The sequence below is a fragment of the Pteropus alecto genome, unplaced genomic scaffold (assembly GCF_000325575.1).
Source record: "Pteropus alecto unplaced genomic scaffold, ASM32557v1 scaffold24, whole genome shotgun sequence".
NCBI lineage: Eukaryota > Metazoa > Chordata > Mammalia > Chiroptera > Pteropodidae > Pteropus > Pteropus alecto.
In genome coordinates, this window is record NW_006439192.1 from 9,841,355 (window position 1) to 9,863,040 (window position 21,686).

Genomic DNA, 21,686 nt, shown 5'->3' on the forward strand with positions numbered 1-21,686 from the left:
TCTTTCACCAGGTTAGGGAAGTTTTCCATCATTATTTCTTCAAACAGCTGTTCAACATCTTGATTTTCTTCAGTTATGCTGATCGAATGGATATTTGGACCCTTAACAATGTCCCATGTGCTCCTTAAATTACTTTTATAGTCTTGGCATCTCATCTCTTGCCATTCTGATTGTGTGTCCTTGGCTTTCCTGTCCTCTAGATAAGGCATTTGATCTTTTTCTTTATTCACTTTGTTTATTCCTTTGTTTATTCCATTTAATATACTTCTCATCTTAGATAATGTGTTCCTCATTTCAGACTCGTTCCCTTTTATAATTTCCATTTCCATTTTTATGATTTTGATCTCTTTGTTGAAGTTCTCACTGAATTTATCTATACTTCCCATAAGTTCATTGAGCATCTTTATAAACAGTGTTTTGAACTCTGCATCTGTTAGATTACTTGACTCCATTATACCTGGATCTCTGTTCTTCTCTGTCATATGGTTTCTGCTTCTTCGTCTTCCAATTTTGGCTGCCTTTCCGTGTCTGTTTCTATGTACTAAGCAAAGCACCTAAGTCTCCAAGTCTTATTAGTGTGGATTTGTGAAGTAGCTGTCCAATGGCACAGTCCTGAGAGGGGTACAGCTACAGGCCAAATTTAACCCAAGCCTCTTCCCCTCCGGGACCACCTGTTAAGATTCAGCAAGCAATCCACAGATGCTGTGCTTACAGTTGCCTCAAAAGGCCATGCTGGAAACCGAGGCCAGCTGCCTCCAGTATGAATCTAGGCACTGCTCAGCAAGGAGCATCTGACTTGCTGAGGATACACCTGGATGTGGCTTGGGTGGGGCCACGAGTTGGGAGAGGCGGGGTTTCAGGGAATCCTCTGGGCAGAGCAACCTGTTACCCAGTTTGATGCTGCCACAGCTATGACGGTGTTGGGATGGGGAGGGCTCAACAGAGGAACAATGGATACTGCCAGCACTTCTGTACAGAGTGAGTCTTGCCTCAGCCCTCACTCTGACAATGTCTCCCTGTTAGTCCCTGGTACCCGCTGAGCACAGCCTAATCGGCACTGGTGCTCAGAGTGAGCAGGTCCATGACCGCGAAAATCCGTTTGTGGATGCGGCCCCTTTAAGAGGCTTCTGCGGATGCTGCTGCCACAGCCTCCGTCTCACTCAGCCACTCTGGACCGCGCAGCCCTGTGTCCCTGCCCCGCCCTACTTTCTGCCGTTGCAGGCTGCTTTCTTAGATTTCTCCCTAGTTGTATGGCTTGTTCATCAAGATCCCAGACGATTTTTCCTTGAGGCTGCTCCTTGTTTCTGTCACAACTTTGATTTGGTCGCCAGAGGGAATAAACAGAGCCTCTATCATCTACGCCTTTTTTTTCTCCCTGGGTACTATTTTTTTTTACTCTCGAACAATCTGATAGGTAGAAAATGGTGTCCCATTTTAATTATCACTTGTTTAATTCTAAGTGAGGCCAGGCATCTTTTTCATATTTTTATGTTACTTGGTGTGGACGCCATGCCTGACTGGCCCAAAGTCTGGCTGGGATCCAGGCCCGCGACTAGGAATAGGACCCCAGACTTAGAAAATATGTAAACATACTTCAGCTTATTGTATCACGCATGTGTGGCTGAATGCCACTTTTGTACTCTGCTATGTGAAGAGCCATGTGGTCCCTGGAGAAGAAGGGGAGCAGGATAAATGTGCACAAGACTGCGTGCCCCGTGCAATAGACTGCACTCCCCAATAGAACTGCACTTCCCAACAGAAGTGCGGTCCACACAATAAAGTTAGTGCCTGCCGTTTCATCCTCATGTCTGCCTCTTGTGCATTCTTCCAACTGGGCATCACATCTCAAAGCTTCTGGGTCAGCTCAGCAATACCCCTGACCCTGACCCTGACACTTGGTCTTTCTTCTTCAGGAAATTTTTCATGTTTTTTTATCTGCCATTCTACTGAGGTGTTTATCTTTTCCTTGATTTGTATAGCTCCTTATAAAGAAATGACTATCACATAGGTAGTAAAATTTTTTTCCAAATTTTCTTTTTTTAAAATTTATTTTTCAATTACAGTTATAGGTTAATCAGAACATAGTGATTAAACATTTACCTTAAAAATCTAGTATTTATCTGACAACATACATAGTAATTACATTACGATATTATTGACTGTATTCCTTATGCTGTATTTTACATCCCTGTGACTATTTATATAACTGATCATTTGTACTTCCCCTTTCATCTTTTTCACTCCTAAATTTTTCTTGGTTTATAAGCATTCTTGTCATAGGTTACATGCAATAATCAGGATAGAAACTTATTAGGTACATATTTTTAATGAATACATAATTATATGTTTAAATGCATTCAAAAATAGAAATATACGAAAATATTAGTTATTAGCTTTGGTGTGAGACTGCAGATCATTTTTTTCCTCTACTTTTCTATATTTTCCAAAGTATTGCTAATGAACACAGTATTGTTTTTAAGAGAAAAAACATTTTTTTAAGAGAACAAAAGAAAATAAGTCCTAGAAAATGATCTGAAAATTACATATAAGCAAAGGGGCTTAGGTTAATAATCCATCAGGAGTCATGGGAACAAAGTTAATACTGGCTGCTTCCTAAGGATTTGAAAGCAGCTTACCCACCAAGCTGTGATTAAGTAACTAAAACAAACAAACAAACAAAACAGATAAAAAAATAGGAAAAGAACTGAAAAAATTTTTGAATGCAGAACAGTTTAAATGGACCCAGCAGGCTACAGTTTCCAAAATTCTACAACATAGAGTACTTATAAATTATAATACACGTAAGTGTATTGCCAATTTCAACACGAATATTTCTCAAAATATGCATTTCCTCACCTGTGAGCTGTAAGACTTAAAAAACCTTCTCCTCAGGATGCTCCCACTTGGACATCGGAGAGCAACAGTAACTACCTGAGGAATAAAAATATTCAGATATGAATTCCAATCCACTGCTCTTTGCAATCTAAAATTACTACTCAAGTGAAACATCTGTAATTATAAAAGCTCATGTGGAGTTTTGTAGGAATTTAGCTCTGGTTATAGACCAACATAAAGATCCAGATAAAATTCACTCTAAACAGAAATAATTCTTCTGAAACTGAAAAACATCTTCCTACTAATTGAGATCAGTGACAGAGCCTTCCAGAGGGGGCACCAGAGACTAAACAACTGCCTAGTAACATGCAGATTGCAGCTGTGCTTCAAAAGTGACCTACTAAACCAAGATCCAGTGACACCTCATAGTATACAGCAAGAGAAACATTAGATTGGACATAAACAAAAAGCTACCCTGTTCACTTTATTACTGTAGGCTGTGCTCCATGCCTACATCACCTAAGCAAATGAGCCTAGAGTTGGTCCTGGTTACTGGGAGCTCTGAGACCTCTCCTGGGAGCAGTCCTGCTTTAATTGTGTTACATATTGAGTTTCCCCATAATATTTCCTTTGACAAAACAGCGAAACAGCTAAAAAGAACTTGCAAACTGCTAGTATGTTAAAAAAAAAAATTCCAAAAAGAAAAGATGATGAATTAGTCATTTATTCTGATGTTTACTATTTACCCGACAGGAAACCTTTTCTTATGGTTAACATTATCATAACTGTCCTGGGAGTTAATGCAGGCATTATATAGAAATGGTGGTTTCACAGCAGCGCCTACCCGCTTCAGGAAAGCCATGTTAGAAAATATTTCCATTCAAGTAGGTAAGGTATTTGATTCCCATCCAAATCAGCGCAGTGTTGAGCCCTGTTATTCTACTAAAGAAAAGTTTTATGATAAAACAAATCACAAAATAACTGAATCACAGACTAAAAGCCAATTTTGCTTATTTTTAGAAACAATAAAATGTAACTATTACAGTGAGATTTCATTCAAATTTTAATGATCTGATAGGATAATTAAAGCCAAATGCTGTGAGAGAAAATAGGGTTAAAATTTAGTGAATTAATGTTTTCCATTATAGTTAGATAAATACTTGAAAGAAATGAACTATCATTGTTTGAAATCTAGCAATTGTTCTGTTATTACAATTACTGTGACAACTGGTTGTTCAATCTTCCTAATACTGACAGTGTAGTGGAATAATGGGTAAAAGGCTTGAGAAACAACCCAAACTGGAAAGTAAATCATTGTCCCAAACATGTTAAATGACATCTAAATTAAAAGTGGCAGCAATAATTAAAATTTGGTCCTCAAGTACTCCTTAAGATGAAATAAGATAGCATACGATAATGAAAACAGTTGCTGTGGTGATATGGTACCATTATTTGATGATTTACAAAATTATTTTCAAATTATCTTAAATTATACAGTTATTGTCTTTTTTATTTAAAAGTAGAACAGCAACATATGAATATTCCCTTGTGAATTCAAGATCACCATGAGTTATTTCCTCCTCTCATTTTAAAAATCTTATATTATTTTAGAGCTCTATGGATAGTTGTAATATTAAATACATAACAGGCACTAAAAAATTAGGGTGTACTGCTAAAGAAAGATTTATGTTAATTATGTTTCAGATCCCTCCCTTCCTTATCAGAAATACACGTTAGTCATTAGTTTCCTCTTCTATTAGTCTGTGTTTAAATCCAAGCAGGCTTCTACTCTAATAGGAATTTTCTCACATGTACACACACACACACACACACACATACATACACACTCATAGTGAAAGCTTCATCTGGTTCCGTTAACCTTTAAAATGAATTTTAGTCCCTTCTCCTAGCATTACAGAATTATAAAAATGTCCCTTTATTCTGTGGGTAACACCATACATTTAATGGGCCTAACTTTAACAAAGAAATAGATAGTTTCTTGAAAATTATAATTTCTAGTATTCCTAAAAGTAAAATTATTTTATGTATGTACTCATAAAACAGTTATATAGCTTAGAGATCAAAATATATTTGTTTTGCTAGGGCAAACTTTATATATGATGATATGTAATGATTATAATACCAGAGCAAAATTTTTAAGTTGACAAAACAGGAAATAGCATTTTGCAGAAAGCCAGAAATGATATGATTACATAAGTTACAAAGACAAATATCCTGAAGTCTTGGGTAACCAGGTATATCTTGCATTCCCTACTCTAGGCATGTTGTCTTTACTTCGAAAATACTTTATTAAGGTGATAGCAGATGGATTGGAATGGCACGCTCCCCAAAATAGAATAATTTCTTTTCCTTGTTTTTAACTTTTATGATTATAATGATATTCCATGCTTACTATTTTCATTATTCTGAAAAACTGGCTATAATGAGGGGAAAATCCAGATAGAGAAGCGTCTAGAGAGACCAGACTAACTGCTCAGAAACAGCTGTTTAGATCAAGAGTATGATAACAAGATCTAAGTCAATGAGAACAGGGAACATTTATGAACAGTTAGTGGGAAATTAAGAATTTTTGCACTGGCTTCTTAGAAATTTATGAGCAGTAGCAACTGTACAGATGAAAAATGCCTTGCCTAATGATGACTGTGATAGAATGAAAATAGTCCAATATTTAGCATTTCTTCATTAATGTAGAATACACTGTAAAAGTATCATGTAGTATCAACTTATACATTAGTGGCATTCTTTATAAAATTGCACTATAAAAGTTGCTCGACCAATTGACACTATGTATATATTTATATATATATGGTGCATACATTTTACATGTGATTCTCAGATAACAGTTATTTATAATTATTTTTTACTGTATTAACCATAAACAGAGTAAAGAGGACGAAAACTCAGAGCAGGGATATGAAAATAGGGTTACAGTATTGCTTATAGAATAAATGAGGGAAGAGTACTGGCTACAGCCAGGAGATCTGGGTTCTCCCAGCAGGCACCTCGGACTCTTACCCTATGGCTTCAGCTTCAAGTGAGGAAATGGGATGAGAGAGTTGTTATTTAGGTTCATTCTGGTTCTAAAATTCCATTACTCTCACATACACTTTAATGAGTGTAACAACATATCACCTAACAAATATTGGAAAAGGATAGAGAAGAAATAAAACGGAATGACTATAAATGACGCTTACAAAGAGGGGAGCAGAAGTTTCTCAACCTTTTTAGTGTCACAGATCTGAGAGTCTGAAGAAAAACACCGTCCTTTTACATATAATCACTAAAAGGTACAGTTTCAAAGGATTCACTGACAATCTGATGTCTATAATCCATGCACCTTCAGTGACAAACTGCTATTTTGTAGGAATAATGTCATGTGTGTCAAAGCTAGAGTAAATTCATAAAAGGCATTCCCTGTCAAACCTGAGCTATATTTAATTACTCCTGTATTGTAAATGGTTGCCATGGATATCAACCCTGAGCTTGATGAGAAGTGAAAATGTAGAAAGATCAGGACAGATCTATATCATGGGCATGAATTTATCTGGTATAACAGGGAGAAATTTATCTGGTATACGGGGGAGAAACAAACAAAAGAAACCATTGTGTTTCTCATGGGAGTTCACTACCTGCATCATACATTTCATTATCTCTATTTCTATGTGACTTTCAGATTTTCCTGACATCCACAGTACTGGACTTAAATGTTACAAATGTGTTGACAATGGCTCAATGCAGAGTAGGGTTTCAGTCTAACTCTGCCCCCTAAACAGCAAACTACCCTTTAATTCAAATATCTACAGTATAGGTACATTCTTCATTTTCTCTTTTCTAAGAGAAAAACTAAAATTTGAAGTTATCTGCCTATTTTGATTCTATCTTAATAAGTACCTTATTTGCTGACTTGAATTTTGGAAAAGCCCATGTATCTTATCTCTGCCTGATGCAGCTGGAAGGCTGGAAGGTTCTAAGCTCTAAAAAACATACTCAGCAAACAGCAGGCTTCCAAAACAGGATGTGAGTTTAGGAGTTTGACATTACACCATATTCAAAACAAGACCTAATTATAGTGCAATTACTTAAGCACTTACACTATCTATACTTTCTAAACCCAAACTTAGATGAGCCCTACTTAACGTTAAAGGAAATATAAAATATATTTAATTTTCAAAGAAAAAAATCAGCTTACTTCTTCAGCTGTTTCAGGAGGTTCTTCAGGTAAATCTGGAACCTGAAGAAAAGTAAATATTAGTAACAGGAATGTAAACATTTCAAAGAAGAAAAAATAATCTCAATGAGAAAAGTTCCTTTCAATACAAAATTTAGACACATCTAAGTTTAATGAAATCTTCATTTCAGATACACTTATAAGAAGTTTACAATGAGAATAAGAGCTAAATTCATAAACATTTTTGGGTAAACAACTTTGTGCTAACAAAAGATCATAAGAACAGGATTTTCAATCTATACACACTTAAAGAATTCTGTTTTTATGAGGTTCCAAGATACTATATAAAAATATACTATTTTAAGGACAGAGGAAAATAAGACCCTACAATTACTTCGGTTCATACATATACACATTTTAAGTTGAATGTATATTTTTCTTCACTTGCTCTTCTAGAGGACTGGTTAGCAACCATTCACTTTGGTTGCTTGCATGATTTACTCAGTGCTTCCATATTTTTCTCTATCTATTAAAAAACCAGATGTTCAGACCATTTTCTTTCATTAAAACACTTGTCATATTTCAATTTCACCTCTAGGAACACTTTTTATTTTTTAATACCATAGACTCCACATTTTTTATCATTTTATCTGACAAACATTAATTGCATTTATTAAATAAACCATTTGTTCTCATTTGGTATCAAAGCATGTGATGGTCAACCGAAATTTACCATCAGCATGAGCTAATTTGTGCTCTTAACAAAAAACAAAGAATCTTGAATTTTTAATTAGTCCATACAGTTCATTAGATCTTTTTGAAATGTTAGAAATACTTCAGTGACCTGAGTCCCATCCTCAAGCTCCATTAAGGGACCAGGAACGCCTCAGACTAAGAAGCAATACATTTGAAACCACTCTCAGGGATTAGATAACCCACCAGCTTTTCCTAAGTCAGTAAAAACAGATTTCTTATTTCCAATCTTTGCCAGCTCCAAATTTAACTTAAGGATTAAAAATTTGAAAAGAAAGAAGGAATAATAAAAGCTGAGCACTGTTCCAAAGTAAGTGGTTGCTAACCCATTCCCTAGTAGGGCCACTGAAGAAAATGATACACTCGTGTTATTACCCACTCATTAAATATGGCTTCATCATGTCTTAGCTACCAAAAGGAATATTTCCTTGGTAAACATTGTTTTTCATTTCTACATAACCAAATTACTTCCTTAAAAAGAAAACTGAACCTAGTATCTAAACCTAGTATCATTTATCTTCATACCTTCTAAGTTTGATTCAGAACATTAATATTAAGCAGGAAAAGTGATTCTTAATTAAGTCTATCACTTCATAAGGTAGTGGGAAGACATCATCTGGATTAAAAGCCAGTCCTATTCTTCACTCAGTATACCACCTCACCCAGAGAACAATATTCCTACTGTACACTGATACAATGCAGTGAGTAGGCTTTGCATAACGAACCTCCTTCTGCATGCGCTGTTCAGCAAAAGAAACTTTGAAAAGGATTAGGCAAGTTCCGTCTCCTTGCTGCTTCTCTGTTTGATGTTTCAAAAGATGTCTGACTCTCGTTTTCAACCACCAAATCTTCATCACCCTGGTCAAAACCAGACAGTTTCTAAAGAGATGCTTTTATCAACTTTATTCACAGTGGTTATTTCTTTTACCTGATGGCATTTCAGCAAAAAAATATAATAGTCATTATTAGACCCAGAAAATTAAAGCATTATCTCCTTAGACAAGAAAACACGGAGCTTAACATCCTGTAGAAAATACCCTTATCTAGCTCTGAGGTTCCCTCTGATAGATACAAAACTGAGAGAGACCTTTCCATTTTAATTGACCCCCAAATTTTTCAGTAGGATGGAAAAAAAGAAAAAAATCTGGATATCTTTTCTTCTTTTCAGTAAAGAAAGCAAGGCAGTGCAAGGGATTATGCCTTAAAAGCCTATGAAAACAGAACATATATGTAAAAACATATGTCTATGTATATGACTGTGCAAAACTTCCATAACTGAATGCAGCCTTAGTATCTTGTTATATAGAAACATATTTTGGTTCTCAAATTTAAATTTGGGGCTTCCATTTGAATCGATCACTTTAGGAGGCAAAGGATTTTATTCCAGAAAGCATAAAGATTATTTTTATCAATATTATCTATTAAAACTTTTTCCTTAGCAAGATAATTCACTTCAGTGTCAAATTCTCAAATATATACTTATTAGTTCACTAATACCTTTCTTCCATATCTACTGACCTTGTAAAATTTCTCTTTATCAGACAAAAATGGCCACCATTTCGGTGGGCTGTTTTCCTCCTTCCTTTATCCTAAGAGAAGTTGGTGGAAGGAGCCTGGAGAATGGGAGCCAAGAGATCTTGATGCTGAACAATTAACTGACCGAATTTAGGCTGCCTCACTGCAAACTATGGGTTTGATCAGCTTCAGCTTATGGATACACTTTCTTTCATCTCTAACATTCCAATTCTCAAGTTTTGATGGCCCTAAGAGCCTTTATAACAACACCAATGGTCTACCCTGTCCCTGACTTTTTGCTACACCACCCGCCCCCACCACAGACATACACACTTATTATGTTAAAATACAAACTAATAGTGCCATGAAGACATAGCCTAATAGCACGGGGCAGAATGACTAATTCACATTGTGACCATTTCAGAAAGAGATGTGGCAGGCTGAAATCAGTGTTTAACACCACAAAATTGAACAGAAGACAAACTCAACTCAGAAATGAAATCAGTACATAGCAGTTGCATTTTACCTTCCCTGTCTTTCCCATTAATTTTATTACTCACCCTTGATTTTTACCATTATAAATGGAATAAAAATAGATTCTTCTTCACTTTAAGAATCCTGTTTACTTTTACTGAATCATTTTCTTTACAAGATAGTGAAAGGTGCACTGTAAACACAAGGCAAAAAAGTCTTTGGGACAGAAATGATCTTACACATAAAAGCTATTAAGTTTTATTCTAAAACTTAATTCCTTTATGAATATCCCTTTTCTCTGTAAGAAAACTTAAAATTGTGAACTCCCATGAGCAAATAACAGAATTCATACTCAATGCTAAAGGAAAAAAGAGCCAAAGTTAATTTGGCTATACAAAAACAGACCCAAGCAAAATGAGTATGTACGCTAAAGATCCTTGAAGAAAGATCTGAATTCCCTCATATAAAATACAATGATATAGTCAACAGTTTTCTTAAAGTTTACCTTATGTTAGAGCTTTTCAAGGCTTTAAGTTATATGCTCTTAGGCACCAAAAACCACACACAAATATACTGAATAAAAACTGATGTACAATCATTATTAATAAATAAAGATGCCTAAAAAAAGACTATTAACAGTTTAACATCATTTGCAATTTTAAAAAATCACTTTATATGTAAAAAGAAACTTAAATACTAACGGAATTCAAAATATAAAATGGAATATTTTCTAACCCCAAGTTTATGACCGTTGCTTAACTTCCAGGTTTCACCCATCATCTGATAAAAGCGCTCTTCCAGTTTTTTCAATTTCATTTCCTGGTGAGGTTTTAGAACATTCTCTATGTATCTGCTGGCCTGTTCAAAAAAATGAATTAGGTGTTTTTACTATAAATTAACATTCCTAAGGTTTTACATTGTCTATAAAGTTGTAAATAAGAACCAGGTAAGAAATTGTGTTTTCACACTAAATTTTGGCAAAAAAAAAGCAGCATCCTCCATTTTTGCATCAGTTTGTTAAAAATTTGTATTTATACCTAAGGTAAATGTTCTATACTTATGCTTTTAAGGCAGTCTGCTTTTATCACCTTTAATGTGTTTTCAGTGTAACAAAAACCGACTGGGGGCTAGGGATACAAAGATGCCTTCTCAGGAGCTTAAAGTTGGGGCGGTGTGTTTCAAGCCATAATGCCCAAGGCACCAACTCATTTGGAAGAGCATTAATTGAATAGCTCAATCATAGTAAAGTAGAAAATATTTTTGGAGCTATTTCAAAAGAAATGGAGATTCTGGTTTTAAGATGACAGAGTGAAATTTCTGCCTTCCTCCCTCTTGAAAATCACCCCAAAACAACCATGGAAACAAGAAATAGAAACCCAAATACCATCGCTGATAAAACAGAAATATTATAATCCTCAAACCACTATATCTGAGGGCAGGAGGAGGAATGGTAGCTGATGTAAGAGTGGGAAAGATGCAACCTAAGTGCTTGTAAAGGAGGATAACAGTGCTTGTAAAGGAGGCCAGTCCCCTCCACAGACCTGCAACAGCTCTGAAGAGACACCAGATACCATGGCAGTGACAGGGGGTAGGGTACAGAGCTAAAAACAGAGGGTGATGGGGGAAGCTTATGCATCCAGCAAGCAATGATGAATATGTAGTGAACCAGGGATGATGACGACTCCAATTTACATCTGAGGTTCTTAGGGAAAAGGGGGGGAAAAAGATAAAAGACCTATTAGATCCCCAGACCCACCCTACCATATATAGACAGGCACAGAAGGTTTATTCTTTGGGAATGTGAACCAGAGAGGCTGCAGAGTCACAGATCTGAGGTCTAGTGGAGGGCAGGAGTGCAAACTAAAACAGAATATGCACAGACTCCCCAGCTGTCTTCCTACCTGACTCAGACTGCTGGTAGCCAGGCTCCTTCTCTAAAGAAAGTGAACTGCAAGAGGAACACAGAGATACTGACAAAGCTAGATTACTCCTCAGTCACCCTTACCATTAAATTGGTGTGTACCCTACACCAACAGACAACACTTCAAGCTCTGCTCACATACACAGAAATTCCAATTTAGCTTTATTTTCCATTTCCGCTGAAGTATAACTTATAAACAGTAAAGAACACAAAACTCGAAATTTTACAAATGCATATACCATCAGTTAGCTTCTTAGTGCATCATTCTTAAATCTGAAAGGACAGAGCCAAGGACTACCAGATGATTCAGGAAAGCCTCCAACATAAAAAATGGAGACAAAAATTAACGAACAGAAAAAAGGGAACTTGAAAAGCTGCACTGGAATTTTGAGAATAATGGTGTAATACTTCAAAATTCCAATGATTTTCAACCTGTAATTCAATACAAAATCAAACTATCAATCAAGTGTCAGAAGACAAAGATCATTTTTTAAATGCAAAGACTCAAAAATTTTATGTATCATCGGACACATGTCTGCACAGACCAGGCACTTCACCATGCACAAAGACTATATTGTGACATTGATTTATTGATTTTCCTTTGTCTAAAGAGAAAAGACAGAGTTAATAAAGTTTTTTGACTTTTGCCAAACAAAAGAATCCCAACTTTACATACTCTTAGGAATTACATATGCCAGTTAGTATACAATTAGCATATAGATGGAATTATAGTTTACTAATAATCATGCAAGGCTTTAAAATTAACAGTTACTTCCACAAAAGATAACATTAAATTTGAGGAGTTCAAATAATTACAAGAGATCTTCTTAAAAATCTTGCAAGGATACTTTCATTGTTATTAAATTCAGATCAGGTAGTTAGAAATGTAGTACACCCCCTGCCCCCCAAATATGTAGGCTTTTACTTTTGTGATTTGCTTTCAGCCTTCACTTGATTACTTAAAAAGGAATAATTGATTTGCCAGAAAAATGAGTGATTGATGTCAAAAATTAATCCCATGTATTAAGGCCTTTGTAAAGGGTTTATGTTTTTAACATTTAGGTGGAAGTCCACAGGAATCTCCTCTTTCACAAAGGTCAGTCATCAATGTGGCAACTGCCCAAGTACTACCTGACAATTCAAGGTCAAGAAAATAACTTAGACAATCATCCATGGTAAAAGCAATTTTTAGCTATCAAAACCTATCTCGGATAAGATGTAGCAAAAGCAGTGCTCAGAGGGAAAGTTATAGCTGAAAACATCTAAGTAAAGAAGAAAGATCTCAAATCAAGAAGTTAATTACATATTTTATAAAACTAAAAAAAGAACAAACTAAACCCTAAGCTAGCATAAGGAAGCAAATAATAAAGATTACAGAAGAGATAAAAATATAGAGGATAGCATAGAAAAACAATATAACCAACAAAACTGAAAATGGATTATTTGAAAAGATCAAGTTCTTTAACTTGACTAAGAAAAAGAGAAGACAACTAATATCAGAAATGAATGTGGGGCTATGACCACCGACCTTACAGAAATAAAAAGGATTAAAAGAGAATACTATGTACAATAGTATGCCATCAAATTAGATAACCAAGATGAAATGGACAAGTTTCTAGAAACACACAAATGATCTAAAGTGACTCAAGAAGACATAGGAAATCTTAACAGAACTAACAAGAGATTGAATCATTAATTAAAAGCCAACAAAGTCCAGGACCAAATGGATTCATTGGTGAATTCTATCAAACCTTTAAAGAAGAGTTAACACTAGCAGCACTATTCACAATAGCCAAAAGGTGGAAACAACATAAATGTCCATCAGCAAATGAAAGGATAATCAAAATTTGGTATATCCATACAATGGAATATTATTCAGCCATAAAAATGGATAAAGTACTGACACATGCTATATGGATGAACCTCAGAAATCGTTATGCTAAGTGAAAGAAGCCAGAGATAAGACATCATGTTATAGGATAACATTTATATGAAACGTCCAGAATAGATAAACCATAAACAGAAAACAGATTGGTAGTTACCAGAGGATGGAAGCGGGCTTAGCGGGATGAGGAAGGAACTGTTTAATGGGTATGAGGTTTTCTTTTTGGGGTGAAGAAAATGTTTTGGAGCTAGAGAGAGGTACTGGTTGCACAAAATTATTAATGTGCTAAATGCCACTGAATTGTACACTTTAAAATGGTTAATTTTTATATCATATGAATTTGAGCTCAACAATAAAAAAAAAAATCTGAGCACACAGAAAGCAACAGACCTAAATTTAAAAGCCCCAGATATTTTTGTATTCTTTCTAGATATACTCTCTAAAAATTATGCTTTACCTTTTCACCCTGTGCCTCTTGTTGTTTTTTTCTCACAAGTTTTTGCCTTTTCTCATTCTTCTCTTCTTCTTCTAAGACATCGAAACATAAAAGTAAAATCAGTATGAAAAGATCTATTCTGAAAAAAAAGTCCTCTGATAATGTATTAATACTGTATGTTATAGTTTTGGTGAGGCGGCTTCAAGAATGCTTATGGTTGGGTTTTTTCTACAGGCCCCCAATAGGGCTTCAACAACTCCACGATGTAGCACGGAAACCCATTACACACATGAAGTGTGGAATACTGCACACACTGCAGGCAGGAGGAGTGCCATTTGGTCACCCTTGGACATGACAGTAAAAGCAACATGCCTAGATCCCAAAGGTGGCAATGCTTGGCAATGCCTATAGTGACTAAACCAGTATTAGGTTATAATCCACTGAATGTCAAAAGGAAGGATTTCTGCATGTGTACCTTTTTTATTCTAGGTGTAAATTTCATTTAAGTTAATTATATTTCATTATTCTCTTGAGGAATCTTTTAGGAAAATATATCCTTTAAGCTGCCTGGCTCCTTAAAGAGGAGGCTTCCTTTCTCTCAACAGTTTTATCTCTATGTCAGTAAATATTTCATCAAGTTTAAAAAATTTGGACAGTAAACCACAGAGGAAATCAGAAGGTCCAGTTCGGCCACTAACTTCCTATGTGATCAGTCAGACTTTTGGTCTTAAGACCCCTTCCAAACTGAGTCAAAGAATATAGTTTTCAAACAAATCAATAGCAGGGGAGGAAGGGGCTTTAATCCTTAAAGCCACTGAGAACTGACTACTTCTGAACTTTTGATATACTTCATCTTGCAAACCTTTATAAAATAAGGAAGATTAAAAAGTTCTGGATAAATCTGGAGTCTGATATCTCAATATCTGATAACAGAGAAAATGGCAAGTGTGTGAGCGAGCCAGTTTTTTACTCATTTGAAGAAAAATCTGACAATAATTAGGCACTATACAGTCTTAATTACTTATTAGTTTTAGTCTTCCATGATTTATGCTTCAAAATTACAACGCATAAATAAATGTACCAAAGTGACTCACAGTCCAAAAACATACAGGTGCAACTTAAGATTAAGAAACTGTCAGGTACATGTTTCCTTTATTTATAATACATAGACTACTTGACCTGATAGTTTAATGTATGCAGCAAATATCCTCTTATATCAAAATGTAGTCAATACAAAGTTACTAAGAGAAGTTACAATGAGTAATTTTAATTTTCCAGCTGAGTAATTTGAAGTATGAGAGATCAAATAATTTACCAAAAGAAAAAAATTCCAAAATCTATAATTGGGAAATCCTGAAATATCCACGTTGTCTTTTAAATTTTAGTTGAATAGTATAACCTTTTAGGATTATGGTTTTATTCATAGTTAGTTTGAAAGGGCTATAAATTGACATCGGTCATTTTCCTTTTATTTGTTTACATTTAAATAGCAAAATAAAACATAATGCCCAGGATTTACTATTGGCAAGTTTCTTTTCTAATAGGATGTAAGAATGTAGGCATTAGTTTTAGGATTCATCTGAGGCAAATTACAATAGTACAATGTGGTTTTAAAAGGCTTCTAACACAAACTTTCACTTATCAAAAAAAGAAAAAAGAAAACTAAGAACAAGCATGGTTTCCTAAAATTAAGAGCACCTAACTATACATAAGAGATAAGTGCATAAATAAAAACTGCCAGCATGTAATGAAAAATAGGGTGAAAAGCCTTAAGAGATTAATGGTGGATACATTTACCATTTATAGAATAGTTTATAGCTATATGTAATCAAACAGCAGTTAAACTGCATAAACACAATTTAAAATTAGAGAATTTGCAAAGTATTAACTTAGAAATGATATAGTTTCAAATGTATATGTAAGGAAAATGTATGATTTCTTATAAATAAAAATGTTGAGATGTATGATCCATTCAAAATCATGACTGGAGTTGTTCCATAGTGTAGTGGTTAGCACGTCTGCTTTACACGCAGAAGGTCCTGGGTTCACACCCCAATGGAGCCACGGTCCATGGTCTACGGCCATGCCAAGCCTGAACAAGCCCGATCCCATTTGATCTCAGAAAGTAAGCAGGGTCAGGACTGGTTAGTACTTGGATGGGAGACCACCTCGGAAGACCAGGTGCTGTAGGCATAAATAATAATAAAAAATTTTTAAAAATCATGATCAAAGTTTTTTGTTTTTTTTTTTTAAAAAGGCGAGGCAACCCTTCGTTGACCTCACAGATTGCAAGGACCTTGCCAGTTTACAATCCCTTAATTTTTATGCCTAAGCAATGACCAAAGTTGTAATGATTACCTTGAAAATACACTGTACAAATTAATGGTAAAATGGTTCTTATTAACGCAGGGTTCTCGAATAAAGGAAACAAATTTTAGTAGTAAAGTATAAAAGTGTATAAAAACAATAAACTTACCTTTCAGATAAACTTGGGAAGATTTAAATGAGGTAAGCCATGAGGTAGTCACAGAAATAATTAAAGTAAGAAGAGCAAGCAGTAAGAGAATTCGGCCACACAGCAAAATTATATCTTTAATTCCTTATAAAAGTAAAAAAAAAAAAAATTAAAATTGAAAATACTTTTCTTGATACTAATAACAACACATTAGAAGATTATTTGTAATGGAAAAGTATAATAAAAGTTATGCAATTGTCTTATATTATTTTATATAGTCCCCTTTGAGTGCCACAATTTTTCATGGTTATTAACAGAACAAGTTTGCAGAAAACAATTCTAGAACATCTTCTACCTCAGGAATATAGGTATAATCCAAGTGACTGGTGACATTATAAATATTATGACTATCACTGATATGTAATACCAGTTTCCTTTCTGCTCAGAGGAGATAAAATTATCCACATACTTAGGAATTAAATCATGGTGATAATCTAGTTCTGTTTAAAAACAATCATTCCCACTGAAATACTAAATTCTTATTTCTCGCAGTTAAATTATGAAACTGCTTTATTTCTCAATATTTATTTGGTCATTTGTAAATAAAATTACTATATACATGTTTGCCTAGAAAAAGGTAAAAATTCAGTATTTGGCTTTATATTTTAAGAACCAAGATGAAAATTAAATCAGCAAAAAAACGTAACAAGTGCCTACTTTGTGTAATATAATTTGCTAAATGGTGAAGGAATGGAGATATAAAGTTGGGTTAAAAATGGTTTAAAAAAAATGGTTTCAATTGTTCCTTCCCCACCCCAGGAAGTTTTAGTTTTCTTTTGTAAATCTCAAAAATTGCCAGACGGAAATACAGAGGAACCATTTTACTAATGTGATGGCATTGGTAGCCTATTAACCAAAAAATTAAAGAGAGAATTATATATACAGACATATTTATATTTATAGATTTTTTTGCATCACAGCCCGTCCAACTGTTGTTTCAGGTGTTGTTCAATATAACATAATTAAATCTGGAGTAACTCTGGCCATTACGAAAGTAATTTAATACCTAGAGTAACGGTATTTAGAGAAACCACTGAGTTATGGGATTTATATTCCATAATATTGCTTTTTGTTCTAGTAATCAAGCAATTTGCAAATGTCATATGGGAATATAATAGAACTAGATTTGTGTGTGGATCTTTCAAGTAAAAAAAATTTAAGTTGATTTTTTTTTGGTACCTACACGCAAGAGCCCATGTGCAGGACACTTCAAAGGATAACACATGTGAGGAACCAGCAGCAAAATATTTAGCTTAAGTACAAGTAAATATGTACTGGCAATGAAGACTTTGACACAGTAGAAAAGGACAGGGATAGTTTTTCAATGTATGTCCAAAAATATAGCCCAGGTGAATGAACAGGTATGGGAATTCTACTCCCCACCACCCCTGGAATTCAATTAGGAGCTCCAACTAAGAGTATTAACATCTGTAACTACTGTTCCACATATAACTAGCTCTATAGCTGTTGAACTGGGATATATGATTGGTAAATAGACTTAAATACTGTTACTAGATAATTGTAGAACCATTATCAAGAAACCATAGTAAACAACCATCATTTCAAAACAGAGGATTCTAGGAGAAAGAAGTTAATTAAGTAAAAATTTCAGGAACTAGATGGAGATGCTGCCAGGAGCCCAGTTGTGTTTTCTAGAATTTTTCGCTTACTTTTATTAAATTGCATATTTTGATTAGTGCCGGGAATACAAAAACAAATTAGATATGGTCTCTGCCCTCAAGAAGTGTTATTTCTCTGTCGTCAGAGCTGATCATGTAAACAGATCTCCTTCTGCAATCCTCAGTAATCACCTTCTCATTGACTGAGTGAACAAATGTTAGTGCAAAGGAGAAGATTCCAAATGAGCATAGTAGAGATGGATGCTGGAAAGGGATCAGGTGACTTCTTTAATAGGTAAGTGTGAATTTAACGTTTGTGTCATTTGGATAAAAGGTCTTGTTAGATTTCAACACATCTTGAATTGAATCAGAGGCTTTGGGAGGGTCTTTGTATAATTTGTTAAAGCATTTTAATTTCTTATTTCAAGCAAAATTCTGGGTACCTGACTTCTCAGGGGTGGCAAGGGAGGATTAAGAGAGAGAAAATATTAAAGCTAAGTTTCATCATGCTCTCTAACTTCAAAACTGAGTTTAATGAGGGAGATAGATATGTAATCTGATCACTTATATGTCCAAAAATGAACTGATTCTCCACAGGTCCACCATTTTCTTTTCAGTTTTCCCTTTATCGTTGGCACTACCAGCTACTTGGGGTTATTCTATCCTCCACGTAGGAGTCTTCTTTAAATCCCTCTATTCCCTCACCCCAATTATCAAATCTTGTTGATTCTACTTTGTAAATATCCCAAATCTGTGCACATTTCAGGTTATCATCCTAGTCCATGCCATCATCACTGCTAGCCCACTGCAAAAACCTAACCCGTCCCACTGCTTCCACTATAGCTTCCTTTTCTAAACATTTTCCACACTGAATCCAGTGACTTTTTAAAAAACGTTTAGTCAGTTAACCTCCCTACATCAGTTTCAAGTGTCCCCACCGCCTACAATTGTAATGCAGATTAGATCATTATAAACAGCATTTAGTGTCAGGCTTATGATAGATAGATATTCAATTAATGTTATTGCTGTGACGCGAATGATTCTGAGACCCACGGAGCCAATTGAGATTAATTATGAGCCTTCATTAGCCGGCCGGGGACTGACTCTCTACCACGCAGGGTTAGAGGAGATCAGCCCCGAGCTTCTAGAGGAGGCAGCTTATAAAGCCTCCTACTACATCCTTGAATAAACAGATTACAAGAAGCAGAAGTTAGCCATTAACGTTTTGTACAAAGATAAATGTATCCGGGGAACTCTCAGATCAAACAGGGCCTAGTAGACAGTTTTATTATCTTCACCTTGGAATGTTGCACTTCTCCTGGGGCTGGCGCCTGGAGATATCACCTCCCTGTGACTGAGTTACTGCTTGCACCTGGAGATACTGCCTCTCTGAAACTGGAGAATTTCCACTTTTACATTATCTCGAGCCATTATACCCCTTAATCTCCCTAATCCAGCCACAGCGGTCGTCATCCTCTTCCTCCAACATGTCAAAATTCCTAATGTCTGTAATGTTTTTGCCCGGCTTTGAAAAGGGCTGGATCCTTGTTTAAAATCTGTTTAGATTCTTCAGAAGGCCTCCATTATATCGCCCTCTTTATTTCCTTTTGCGCATTCAACACAATTTGAAAGTAGTGTCTGTGTTTGTTCCTGTGCTTTCTGTGTCGGTCCCCTTACACACAAAACTTCACCAGATCCGCAAGGACGTTTTTTCCGCTAAGTGCAGTCGGGTACCCCAAGGCGACGGGACACTTGCGACTGAACGGCCCTGCGCCTGAAGAGGGAGGCAGGCGCGATGCAGCCTGGGAGTCGTAGTCAAAGCCGGCCAGTGGCGGCGCGGCTGCGAGACGGTAATTCTACGCAACATCCCTGGGAAAATCGCCCCGTGTGAGCGCCAAGAGGAAGAAGTGAACGCTTACCTAGATCCGGGATCCCACGCCGGAGCTCCAGACACAAGAGGGGAAGAGCAGAGAGGAGAAAAATGCCAACGACTCCACGAGATGCCATTGTGGCAGAAGTACCGCCGCTTCCGGTGTTGCCTCCCCTGGGAAGGTCTAGAGCGGAACCGTTCCGTGAGGGCGGGATTTTGGGAGAGGACTAGAGTCTAGGTCCCTGTCGTTGATCAGATTGAGATAAGCCTGAGTTTTTGAACTCATAATCTGTAGCTTCATATGAGAAGAAATACAAGTTGCCGCCCCACGTCACATGATGTCCGTGGGAAATGGCCCCACTGGCTGCCCGCCGAGCCAAGTCCTATGGAAGAAAAGCTTGAGCTCTAGCGTGGCGGCTCCTTGGAGCTGAGGCCGGCAGCGCCTGCCCTTCGGCGGTCAGACTCTGTGCAAGCTGTGAAAACGCTCTCAACAGTAAAATGAACTGGAGGAGAAAGTGTACGGGCAGTTGATGCTGTTAGAGGCAGCCTGGCTCCTTGACCTTGTGTCTTTAGTGGATGACTGTGGTTTTCTGGGTCAGAGCTACTAAGCACTACTCTTATGAAGCACCTTTTTTTTTTTTTTAAATCTCTAACGGTTTCTGACTCCTTGTGGTCTGGTGCCACGGGAAGACGATTCAAAAGTGAGGCCGGGCACCTAATTTCATAACCTGGAGACCCGCTAACCCTTGTTCAGCTCCTTAGTTTTGCCAACAGGTTATTGTTAATGACTGAACTTGGCCGCACAGTTCTATGACCTCATTGCCATCCCATGACTCACCTCTGTGGCGCTTCTGACAACCTGCGACTCAGTTAAGTTATGAAGGGCCTCACAACTTAAAAATTTTCATGTTCTGAAATTTCATTTTCTGACCCATCCATCAATCCTTCCACCTCATCCTTCAATTTAATTTAGTTCAGCTAACATTAATTGAATCGCACAATTTGCCTAATACTCTAGAACGCCTGGAGATTCAAATATGTGTAAGTTACTGAGTTTGTCCTCAAGAAACTCAGTTTAGTGGGAATGATACCCCTGTAAACCTAAATATGGTGCCTGAGCACTGTAATAGAGATACCCCAGGGTGCTACCCGTCACCAAACCCTACCCCGAGAGATTTGGGCTTTCCTAAAAGAAATCACCTAAATTGTGTTGTAAAGATTAGGAAAGGGGAAGAGTGGGAGGACAAAAGAGAGAATGGAAGTTCCAAGTTTAGAAAACTGTATGCAGACTTTAACAGCAGTTAAAATATTGCAGTTTAAAGACTGGATGGGCATACACATAGGTAGGTTGTGGCTGGGTCCACAGAAAGAACTTCATCTGGAATTGAAGGTACAAAATCTGAGAACACAATCTGAAAACTAAGGTGAGGTAATATAAATTATAACATGACATACCAATTTAGTAATTATATCATTCAGAGGTTCTCATTTGTTGTCTGCATGAAGACAGGAAAGAAAGGAAGTTCTAAAGCTCTTAATATCTTCATTTTGATGTGATTTACTTCTTTGGGTATTTTTTTTTCCCCTTTGGCTTCCTATGTTCTTAATATAATCTATAGATGGCTCTGTCAGGACAATAAAGTGGGCACTCCTGAGTATTTCTGATTTGCTTGG

General features: G+C 36.2%; 1 protein-coding gene and 1 pseudogene across 1 annotated transcript in view; one reads left to right on the forward strand and one right to left on the reverse strand.

Annotated features, from left to right (window-relative positions):
• UBXN8 (UBX domain protein 8) overlaps positions 1-20,630 on the reverse strand; it is a 23,357-nt gene extending 2,727 nt beyond the window's left edge. The window contains 7 exon segments of the mRNA XM_015592792.2: positions 2,857-2,931; positions 7,046-7,087; positions 8,489-8,635; positions 10,502-10,624; positions 14,030-14,100; positions 16,485-16,607; positions 20,062-20,630. Coding sequence (XP_015448278.1) covers positions 2,857-2,931; positions 7,046-7,087; positions 8,489-8,635; positions 10,502-10,624; positions 14,030-14,100; positions 16,485-16,607; positions 20,062-20,149 — 669 coding nt within the window. The 5' untranslated portion in view covers positions 20,150-20,630.
• LOC112483409 lies at positions 16,082-16,201 on the forward strand (annotated as a pseudogene).
• Positions 20,631-21,686: the final 1,056 nt, after the last annotated feature.